The 12683-nt window shown below is 39.0% G+C and overlaps 1 protein-coding gene across 2 annotated transcripts in view; it reads right to left on the reverse strand.

Moving 5' to 3' along the window:
- Nucleotides 1-12683, reverse strand: part of LOC122792269 (mucin-3A-like) — a 408767-nt gene that overhangs the window by 125542 nt on the left and 270542 nt on the right. The window contains exon 2 of one of the 2 annotated variants that reach the window (XM_044060022.1): nt 7889-8027. The exons of the other annotated variant lie outside the window; for it this stretch is intronic. Coding sequence (XP_043915957.1) covers nt 7889-8027 — 139 coding nt within the window. The remainder of the gene's footprint in view (nt 1-7888; nt 8028-12683) is intronic. 2 annotated transcript variants of the gene reach the window in all.

The following is a 12683-nucleotide window of genomic DNA, read 5'->3' on the forward strand; positions in this document are numbered from 1 at the left end:
AGAGAAATATAACACTTTTAGGGTGTTTTCCTAGTCTCCAAAAAGGTCACTCTTCTCAAAGGAAATCACAGAGAAACATACCCCCCCCCACACACACACACACACACACACACACACACGCACACTCAGCAATTGCAGGATTCAAACCCCTACTTATGTTATGATACTAGTGAAATACACATGAATACGACACGCTATATGCTTTACTGGGAGTCTTCATTTCCACTGCAATACTCATAGGATGCTGACATCATCAGACTTGCCAAAGTGGAATATGACACTTTTGAGGTGTTTTCCTAGTCTCCAAAAAGGGCACTCCTCTCAAAGGAATTCACACAGGCACATAACCCCACAAACACACTCAGCAATTGCAGAATTCAAACCCCTACCTAACTATGTTATAATACTAGTGAGATACGCATTAATACGATGCTCGATATGCTTTACTGGGAGTTTTCATTTCCACTGCTATATTTGTAGGATGCTGACATCATCAGACTTGCCAAAGAGGAATATAACACTTTTAAGGTGTTTTCCTAGTCTCCAAAAAGGGCACTCGTCTCAAAGGAATTAATACAGACACATACCCCCACACAAACTCAGCAATTGCAGGATTCAAGTCCCTACTTAATTATGTTATGATACTAGTGAGATACACATTAATACGACGTGCTACATACTTTACTGGGAGTTTCCATTTCCACTGCTATATTGGTAGGATGCTGACATAATCAGACTTGACAAAGAGGAATATAACACTTTTAGGGTGTTTTCCTGGTCTCCAAAAAGGTCACTCTTCTCAAAGGAAATCACACAGAAACATACCCCCCCACACACACACACACACTCACTCAGCAATTGCAGGATTCAAACCCCTACCTATGTTATGATACTAGTGAGATACACAAGCATACGACGCGCTATATGCTTTACTGGGAGTTTTCATTTCCACTGCTATATTCATAGGATGCTGACATCATCAGACTTGCCAAAGTGGAATATGACACTTTTAAGGTGTTTTCCTAGTCTCCAAAAAGGGCATTCCTCTCAAAGGAATTCACACAGACACATTACCCCACAAGCACACTCAGCAATTGCAGAATTCAAACCCCTACCTAACTATGTTATAATACTAGTGAGATATGCATTAATATGATGCGCTATATGCTTTACTGGGAGTTTTCATTTCCACTGCTATATTTGTAGGATGCTGACATCATCAGACTTGCCAAAGAGGAATATAACACTTTTAAGGTGTTTTCCTAGTCTCCAAAAAGGGCACTTTTCTCAAAGGAATTTATACAGACACATACCCCCACACACACTCAGCAATTGCAGGATTCAAACCCCTACCTAACTATGTTATGATACTAGTGAGACACTCATTAAGACAACGCACTATATGCTTTACTGGGAGTTTTTATTTCCACTGCTATATTCATAGGATGCTGACATCATCAGACTTGCCAAAGTGGAATAGGACAATTTTAAGGTGTTTTCCTAGTCTTCAAAAAGGGCACTCCTCTCAAAGGAAATCACACAGACACATACCCCCCCCACACACACAGCAATTGCAAGATTCAAACCCCTGCCTAACTATGTTATGAGATTTGAAAGATACGCATTAACACAATGTGCTATATGCTTTACTGGGTGTTTTCATTTCTCCTGCTATATTTGTAGGATGCTGACATCATCAGAGTAGACATGGTAATGTGTGTGCACTGCAATCCCAGGACTGAGCCATGGGCGACTGCATGTGTTACCAGCTTGAACAGGACTCCAGAATTCTTACCTTGTGTGATCTATCTGTGGCCCAGTTGCCAATCCATCAGATGACAATACATATTTATGCACAGGTTGTTCATTCTGTGGATACGACATGTGTCTGTGATGTTGGAAAAGGGCTATTCAAAGTCTATGTGGGATGTGTGTAGCTCATTTCATTGATGTATGTCTTGGGTGGCTGCCTTGCAAACAGTCTAGCAGGTTTGGGAACCATGATCTGCCCATGATCAAACCAAAGTTGGTAGGGTTATGTGTTTGTAGGTCTCTAATAGCTCTGTTTATGACTTCAGTCATGATGGACTCCATGGCCTTGCAGATCAGACTTCATAGGCTTATAACACTATAGTTCCCATGGTCTGTTGTGCACTAACACTTGTGTAGTGTGCCATATGTTGCTGTAACCCATTCAACAGTTTCATATCCTGTAGAGAGGGTGAGGCTCAACAGACTGTTCAGGTGCAGGGTCTGTCTGTTCTGCAGTTCACGTATGACACATATAGGGGAACAATGTAATCCAATTGATGCCCATGTTTTCAGCTTTGGAAGGGGCTGTTTACCCATTCTACATGTGATATCTCCTGGTATGATGATAGTGCCTTTTGTCAGTGGGAGGTGGGTATGTATGTATGTATGGGCCTGTCTGACAGAATGTTGGCATTGTCAGTCATTTACAGTTGGCCCTGACTCAGGACATATATAAGTGTTCATTGCTATTTATGACATAGCTGAAGGAAGTGTCATGGTTCTGTATGGACTCCATCGCAGATAATCTTTCCATAACCTGGACTGGATAATGTTTGGAGTGCACATTGTTTATTGATGATACTGATTTCAGGTTTTTTATCTTCTTTGCTTTTCCACTTTCTATGAACAACCTAAGTATCTGTAGTACATATTTGATTATGACAGGGTTCCAATATATTATATATGTGTCTGTTGTCATATAACTGTGTGCACAAGGCAGGCTTGGTGAATAGTGAGAGGTTCCTGGGTTAACACATAGAACTGCCAGTTATGTGTGGCCCACTGCTGTACTCAGACATGTGAGTATGCCCAGTTTGGCCTTTCAGTATGTTGTTGCCCAGTGTGGCCTTTCAGTATGTTGCTGTCTGAAGTCCACTACATTTGTTGACATGCGTGAACATGCCCAATATTAACATTTATACTATATATGTGTTGAAAATCAAGTTGTATTTTTACTGCAGGGCTCACCTTTGTGTCATAACTCTATAGGGATTATGCTGTGCCTGCAAGGTTTCCATGAGACACTTTGCATGGACTTATCAACATTTCTTCATACAAGCTGACCAGCATAATACTGTCATGGTTTAGTGGTTCAGTACTGTGACTATAGTGCACAGTATCCTGGGTTCGAGGACTGTCAGTGCTTTATATTTTCATACTAGGCAGACCAGACTGCTTAAGGACCAGTAAAGCAAATATGGGCATGTTTACCTGCTTTTGCCCAACTTTGAATGAACTTGCCCAACATTACTCAACATTAACCAATATTGCTGAACGTTGCTCAACATTGCCCAAAGTTGTGCTATTTAGTGTGTGCAATTTTGTTTACATATACTAAATAGTGGTAGAAGCTGTTTAGCACTGCTTTATATTGCTTAGAACATGGCAATCATGCCTCAGGTGGTGCTGCAGGGCTGCCTATGTCGGATGCACATAGTACACTCTCTATACATGTTTGAAAACAGGTAGTGTCAAGTTAGGCATCCCTTTTACTATATGTGTGAGTCAGAGAGAGATATCATTTCCAGGGTTCCTATTGAGCCAGTGTATGTGCTATGCGTTGCCTCTTTGCCAAGGCCAAATCATACTGGGCATGCCTCCTTCTGCCTACTGGGGCAGGCTCAGGTTGTTCCTCCTCCAAGTCACGCTCTGCCTGTGATGGCCTTGGCAATGGTGGGGGGCTGTTTGGCCTGGCCCTGTGCTGCTCCTGCTGCAGCTGTTTTTGCAGGAACATATTATGTAGCATAGCACATACATTGACTATTTGAGTACATGTAGTTGGTGAGTACTCCAAGGCTCCACCAGATGTGTCCAGGCACCGGAACCGTGACTTGAGCAGCCCAAACACATGCTCAATTACATTTCGTGTTTGTGCGTGTGCCTCATTATGGCATTCCTGTTCAGGTGTGTGTGCATTTCTGATGGGTGTCATCAGTCACAGCTCCAGTGCGTATCCAGCATCCCCCCACTGGCAAATGTCTGATACAGCTGCATCAGATGCCAGATATGGGAATCATGGTAGTTTCCAGGGTAGCCAGCACACACATTCATTATTATGCCCTGGGCATCGCACACGACCTGGCAGTTGATGGTGTGGAAGCCCTTGTGGTTGATGTAGGCCCTACCCTGCTCATCGGCTGGTGCTTTGATGTGTATGTGCGTGCAGTCAATTGCACCCACTACCTCAGGGTATTCTGCTATTTGCTGGAAGAGATGCATATTGCTGGCCAATACCTCACAGGAATTGGGGAAATATACATGATCACCGACATGTGCTGACATGGCATCCAGGAACTGGTGCAGTACCCTGGATGCTGATGCCTGTGATATCCCCATCATATCACCAGTTGGTCTCTGGAAGGTACCTGTTGCTAGTATTCTTAGGCCAACACATACCTTGGTTTCACTGGGATGGGTTCCCCTCTGTTGGTTCGGTGTGTGAGGCGTGGCCTGCACAGCTCAACAATTTGCTGCAGGAGCTCTCTGTCCACTCTATAGCGGTCCACTATCTCCGGCTCATGTAGCCCCTGGTAGGTTACCTTGGGCCTGTACACTCTTCTCCGTCTCCTCACTATGGGTTGCTCAGCAGCATTTGCATTGTCACCACCCTCAGCATGTTGCATATGTCGACTTATAACAGCAATGGCAGCCCCTAACATTTCTTTGTCTCAGTAAAGCTTCTTAAGTTTCCCCTTCTCTTAGTTTAATGCAGTGTTACAGTGTCTCTGAGCAAAACATAGTGGAAAGTTGTTTGCAGAGTTTTAAGTGCTGGGCTGGGCTGGGCTAGTGTACTGCCTGTGTAATTGGCCGATTCTGATTGTTTTCACCTGATAGCTCTGCTAGTTCTCCTTGGTTAACTTCCTACTATTTGTTGTGCTTCCTTTTCCCTTTCTGTTTCCACAGGGGGCAGCGCCGCGCAAACAAGTGCAAACATGTGCACGCCTGCTCACACGTGCGCACACATGCTTACATGGACTAACACTTGCTGGCTCCTGCTTGCACGCACGCACACAGGCGCAAACGTGCTTACACTGATTTCAACAACCTTACACATGCTTACTCTGGCTTACACGCGCTCACACAGTCTTACTCGGTTTTACAGGCACGCACCCACACGCACACATGTTGCAGTCACTTCTACAAGAAACTTTAGTGTTATCCACAGCATACACCTTCAATTTCTTGGCTTTAGCTAGGATACCTGTTGACATGCCTCTTCCAGTGATGAGTAACTGACAGCAAACACATGCCACTCTGCTCCAATGAGCTTACATTCTTTCATAATACCCCCTCATGATGTCACCTATCTTCTTCTCTGATACTCCCCTTCTCCTACTCTTACACTCCACGGACTTTGCTCATATGCCATGTAACATTGGGATTCACTATCCTTACCCTCATTTGCATAGGATTGCCTACTAATGCTTGGTTACATCTCTCAGACTGAGCTTCCCCCCTTAGCAACCACTACTCAGTAGCCATGTTGTCTTCAGCCTGCCATTCACCTGCATGACAGGTGCATATTTTGAATAAAATCACTTATTTGTGGCTTTTATTTTTTGTTTTTAGGGTTTTTAGAGCACCGCACATTTGCGTGGCGCTGCGCTATGCATAAACATCGGAGATCGAGGAAAAAAAATTATTATTTTATTATTTTGCAACGGATAAAAATGCCAATGGCCATATATATGGCCATTGGCATGCTTCCTCAACTGGATGCATCCTTTATTTGGAGCTGTCATAGCTCCATTTTGCTATTTGCAGAATGGTACTCAGTTGCCAACCGAGTACATTTCTGCAAATAACACTACTCTTACTCAGACAGGTTAGTGTTTCTTGGATCGCAAATTTACCTCATTTGCATAGCTTTCAGCAGCAAATGAGGTAATTTGCATAACCTAACCCTGTCCGTGTAAGAGTCGTTTTAGGAACTCTATTGCACATCCCTGCCGGCTGTTCCTGGATCGCTCGGCAGACATGTTGGCTGCATGGAGTCTTACTCTACTCTTACACTCCGTGCAAGCCTTCGTGAATCCAGCCCAGTGAGTGAGCAGTTTGGAGTCTGAGAAGATTTCAGCACAATAACATGAAGCTTATAATAAAAAGTTTGAGACTATATAAAGATGTGATATGTAGCAGGTCAATTTCAGACATGAAAAGATGAGGCAGTAGAGACTACAGGCTAGAGATGAAAAACATTTATGTGAAGCCAAGTAAAATAGAAGCTGAATATGTAAGAATAATGATGGAGGATGTAGATGGGAAAAGATTTCCATTGTGCTAAATAATAGAAAGATATTGGAACAGATATCTTGTGGTTATGTGCTTATGCAAGATAAGGTATGATGGAAAGCCAGAAGCATGCAATAGTGTATAACACACTGTATTTAAAAACTAGAATATGAAAAAGAAAACAGCGCCCAATATTAGAAGTTTCTTACACAGTTTTGCTTTGGTTTCCAAATGTCCGAGTGCTTAGTGAATGAAACAGAAAATAATGGGGTCAAGATGTGCAGGAAAATGTTATTCTGAAGATAACTGATGTGGGTTATTATACGATTACTCACTCTGGATAATCTAGAAGTTTATTTTCCTGTTATAAAGTATGTTTTATTGTACTGTAAGGAGAAAATATACTATCTGAAAACTCAAACAAGTCAATTATATGCTATGAAAACTAATAAATGAGAAAGCAGATATAGGAAGATTTATGCATAAAACATGAGAAAGTGAGTTGTAATTGTTTCAATATGTTATAAAGATCATAAACTAATATTTTTATCAATCTGTTTGTATATGAAAGGCTGTACTTGGTTAATTTCAATGCAGATCTGGAGGTTTTGTACTCTTAACTCCTAGTGATTGCATTCTGAGCTTTTTGACAAAGGCAACTTACGGCCTCACATTTCAAACATATGTTAATATCTCTGGAGCCATGAGGGTTAATTAAAAAATGTTGATTGTAAACTGTTCAGCATAAATCTTTACAGTGGCAGCATTCATTAGATTCTGTGTCTTAAGCTGGATTTTATAAGTCATAATAAGCACAGTAAATATTACTGTTGGAAAACTGTGTAAGAAACTTCTAATATTTCAGTAATTACTCAAGCAACACACATACTATTAGCATCATTTTTGTTCCTCCATCTGTGAGCTTTCATAAGACACTAAGCAGTTATATCTGTGTTACTTGGTTGTTAAGATATTTAGAAAAATAAGAAACTTAAGACAATATAAATAAATAGTATATTACCAACAATTAATATCTCTTTATCAGCTTAGACAGAAGTTAAATATCAGTTCAGTTGTGTTGCCCATCATGTAAACTTTAATTAGAAATCTTTCTGAAGCTTGTTTATAGTACTGTTTTGAAATAATTATTAGAAATATTAACAGGCTATATTAGACACCTAGAGGCATTAGTAGGTTATAACTACAGAATACTTGCAGGCATCACTAGCCTGAAATGAGGTAAGTGGTTTTATAAGATCTTGAACAGACCCAAAATTGTATTCATTAGCTACCATCTCTACAAGTCAGAACCTCAGCTTTACTATCCCGTTTGAACGATGGAATATCAAAAGTGCAACACTCTACCCTTTGTCAACCTATTTTGCTTTGTGTTATCATTACTACAACATGAATCTAAGCCTTATGCATGACAATCCGATCCACACCCTTCTGATTTTCCTGATTTTGAAGATGAGTATGGTATTTGTTGAAAGTCTTAACACAGCTCTACATTTATCTGTGTGGCTTGGCTGCAAGAAAGTGTGTTATAGTATTTCTTTAGTATAGCTAATGCACAAATGACATTTCATGCCACATTATATAGAAATAAATAAATTCTACTTACTCAACAATTTTGTTCATATTATCACATGTATTCCATAAAATTTGAAATGTTTTTATGGACTTAGGGTTAAACTGGGTTGGCAGAGTTTTCATCTTGCTGGGTAGGCAGCACTTTGTATGAGGTAATGGAATACTCTTTGCTGAAATAAAAGAAATGAAACGTAATAACATTTTTTATCTACCTGATTGATGTTATAGTGTAAAAAAACTGCAAATGCAGATAATGATCCTTTCTGAGTGTTATAGTTTTGTTAAAATGTTTCATCTGAATGTTTCAAGCTGTAGGAAATGCAAAGGTGATGCATTAGAACTGTGCTTTCATTTTACTGCTTAGACAATGGTAATCAGTTTGCATTCTTTCATTTCATTTATGCTGCATTGCAAAATATTAAGAAAGAATGAAGCAATTTGTCACTCCTGTGTGCCTGTTTTGGCACATTTATTATATAGCTATTGCCTATTTCCATTCATGGTTGTCCAGTCTTTACAGCTGTCCCACATCACCCCAGAGATATGTTGATTCATAATATATTACAGTCATTCAGTCTGTTTCAAGGTTCCACATCTCTCTATGAAAAAAACGCTTTCTGTGGTCTAACTCTAAAACAGAAAGTATCGGTGATAAATTAAGTATATATTGAACCCAGGGATAATTAAGTATATATTGAACCCAGGGATAATTAAGTATACATTGAGCCCAGGAATTATTTCAGCCCATAGGCCCATCACACCTGATTTGTTATGGTGGGGCATATATGTAAATGACATCTTCTGGCTTCACCTTGCCTATTTTAAGCATATATTAACCAGGCCATTAAATGGTGATGGATACGTATTACAGAGGATTATGATCAGATCTCCGATCATAACCAAGTTATTACATGGTCAAGACAAGGATTCCAAGAAGCTCACCTAGAGAGTGAAGAGAGGTGAATCTTGGAATCCATGTCAAAACACATAAATAAAGGTCATGATCAGTGACCCAATCACAATTCTTTGTAGTGCATGGAGCTTTATCCAATCCCTCTACCCAGTTAGAGGAAAAAAGTGTAAGAGTACAACATGTTTTACTAGATATGAAAGCTGGCAAAATGCCTAGCAACAGCTGTCAAACAAAAAGCAATGCATATCTCTCAACTTCTTTAAAAAAATCCTGTACAAATCCAAAAATAATGAGAGGACAAAAGATAAAAATCATGGCAGTTCACTTAAAAAAAAATAATAGAACAATTGGTTTTACATCAACATGCATTGCTGAACAATAAGTGCAAAATAATAATTCTGACATTATTGACTGTCTGGTGCCCTTAGTAATTTATTAGAAAATCAAAAAATATGATGGACAGAGCAAAAATATTAGACAAAATCTGTAATAATTAAAAGCAACAAGATGTTATCTGTAACTCAAATATGGCCATTAGGACAATAATTAATATCCAATGTGCATCCATAGCTTTCAACTTATTTCCTCAAGAAGCAGGGACAAAAACAAAACAAAAATAATGGAGGGGGGTTAAAGGCTCAAAGCCAATGACAATTTTAAATATTTCTAAGTCTCTTTTAAAACATTAATAGAACAACAGGTTTTACACTGGATTGCTTTTCAGGAACAAAAATAAGTATAAACTTTAATATCTGAAATCACTGACTGATTGTGATCCTCAGTGATTTACTAGATAATTGTTGCCTGTAGTAATTTACCAGAAAATCAAAATTAATTAAAAAAAAAAATATATGTGGGACAGGGCCAAAATCTGAGGCAACATCAGAGACAGTTGAGAGCTATGTGAGTATAACTTCTGTAGAAAATAGGCTTCATATAACATTGCACAGTTGATTTGTAATATAAAGATTCATTTTCAAATCCTAGCTTTATCTTCCACTTTTCTTCTTTTGGCCTTAGAGCTCAGGACTCCTACGGCATGGATAACAAGTGCATACAAATATACAGAGACAGGCAAAATATTCAAACTGAACTAAACTGGCTACTACATTGTGACACTATTGGGTCCCTGCCTTGACTGACTTTGAAACAAGTCACCTACCATACTGATATCATTTGACCAACACAACAGTGCATTTCAATCATGGCACAGACTGCTGCACATTGCCATTAAGTTATTTTATGGCATAATGCAATTCCTTGAGCAGTCTGGCACTTAAGTTATCAGTTTCACTATTTGGCTATGACTGGGAAGTTTCCTGTTATTTTCTTATTAATGTTTGAGGAACAAATTGCATCAATAAGACTAAATTGATGTTGCAGATATGTGCTGTAAAGCAAATTAATATAGAGGTCCCTAATTATGGGGATAGGAAGAGGGTGCTTTAGGATAACAGTATTTGCAAGTAAGAAGGAGAAATTTTTATTGCTCTATGTTGAGTTTCAGGTAATTTTGCAATGTAAATCTCATAGGATACAGACTACATCAACATATGGGGCTAGGGGGATCAGAAGAATGGTTTGAGCATGGATCTGGTATGAAGCAGGGAGAGGGAAAGCTACAGAAAGCTATATGGATATGCATCAGAATATAGGCTAATCCCAGAACTGAAATTATTGGAGTGGTTAATAGTAAGGCTGAGTTGGATAAGTATAATAGATTATGCTTTCAGACATTAAATAATCTAGTGTTCCATCCATTGCAAGTAGTTCAGCAGGGAGACATCAACACAGCAAATGGTCCCTGGTAACAGTAGTTACAACTTCAGTCACATACTGGGAAAATATGAAGTGGATAAATAATATATGGGCTGCATTGTTACAGAATGATAGGAGAAAAACACATCAAATTTATTTTTATTATGTATTTGTTTTGTTAATCAGGAAAGTCTGACTGGCGCATGATCCATTTTCAGTGGAGGCCCAGGGAGAAAGGCTCCTATGTACAAACAACAGTAACAAACAGAGTGATACTAACATTTGAAAGACAATAATATAAATAGTCTTTACAACATTTTGTTGAATCCTGTATCATATCTAAGATAGACAACTTTATAAGGAAAAACTCACCCATATTCTGCCACAACATGCTGTGAGAGGAAAGGTTAGTTTGCTTTTGCTTTCTTGTATTTTGTATTACTTTATTTCCTTCTTCTGTTTTGTATACTGTGATTTGTTTTCGATTTACACTATGTTTACTTGTATTTTGCTTTTAATTGCAGTGTTCCTTGTGAGTCACACAAAAATTAGAATAGGTTAATTAAGGACTCACACAGAACTTACAACAGGTCAATTAAGGTTAACCATCTGTGAAATGAGGGTGGAGCTAGGAACCAAACCTTATATTTAAGGGGAAAAACAAAACATTTCAAAACTTTACTGGAAAAGCTCTACACCAATTTGCTGTGAGGGAAAGGTAGTTTGTTTTTGCTTTCTTGTATTTTGTATTACTTTGTTATCTTCTTCTATTTTGTATAATGTGATTTGTTTTCTGTGCACTGTGTTTTATTTGTATTCTGTTTTTAATTGTATATTAAAGGTAGGAAAGAGACCACAGATGTGTCTCTTGTGAGTCACACAGAATTTTGGTACTGTTCTATTCTTAAACACAACTGTCTTTCTAGTTGCCTGTCCCTTATGTTAATTTAACCACATATCTCCATCCCTCTCACCTTTCAGTGGCTGTTGTAAGTGGAGAATCATCATTTTGTGAAATCACTCCCCTTCAACTATTTAAATTTATGGTCCATCCCACTGTATTCCATAGAACCGGAATAAAAAGTGCCCACCCCTTTTCAACCTATCTAGCTCTTTTAAAATTAGTGACTCTCCACTTAGACAGCTAAAGGTTGTTACCCCTCTTTCATATCTAACTGCTTAGTGCACACCGCTGTGCTTAGGATATTAACCCACTTTTCCATCTTACCTTTAAAATCTGCAACATCTGTTGCAAGACTACCAATTATTGGAGAACTTACATTCTGCCTCTCAGTAGTCATAGGTAAATATTAGGCTAGCTGCCCTTGTGAGCCATTTTAAGCCTAATTAATTTTCCTTTCAAATGTGAGAATAAACCCTATATCTTGTGTCTGTAAGGCAAACACCTTAACCATTATACTAACTCCACTTTTGTCTTAGTAAGGTCATGACACCCCCGGAGGCAACCCTGCAAGCCATATTTTAAATCAGTTTTGTTTTTTCTTGACCTCAGGAAATAGTCTTAAGAAGGTGATTTATTTATGCCTGGCAAGTGAATCATAAATACAGCTTAGTTTGCCAAAGCAAATTGCAGCTCCCTGCATATTTCCCAACAGTAGATAGAGGTCAAGTCCTTAATAAAGACAGTGCTAAAAACTTTAGATGGGTAATGTGTTTAATGGATGGAAAGATCATTAAGATACAGACAGGACTGTAACTCTGATTACCCAGTGCAAGTGTTACATATAGTAAGTCTGATCATAAGACATTTTTATACACATCCTTGTGCGACTGAAGGGGGAAATCAATATGCACAATGAAGGTGCAGCATTGAAAGTAATTGATCTGTTGCAGAGAGGTATAATCCAGTCCAGACTTATGAAGTCAGAAAACAGGAGGGATTGGGACACCTGATTGTGCAAGATGGATGTGAGAGAGAATACACACACACACACACACACACACACACACACACACACACACACACACACACACATGCACATTGGCCCCTACTGCCTATTTACCATTGATCGTGCTTCAGCAACTGGAAGTTGTGTCATTATTACTATGGTATTTAAACTGGAAAGGCCAGTATTTCCTGGAAACTAGTCTGTGCTTCCTTTCTTTAAATTCTTGTTAATGAAACACTCCAACC

The sequence above is a fragment of the Protopterus annectens genome, chromosome 1.part2, assembly GCF_019279795.1.
Source record: "Protopterus annectens isolate FY-2018-M chromosome 1.part2, PAN1.0, whole genome shotgun sequence".
NCBI classification, from domain to species: Eukaryota; Metazoa; Chordata; order Ceratodontiformes; family Protopteridae; genus Protopterus; species Protopterus annectens.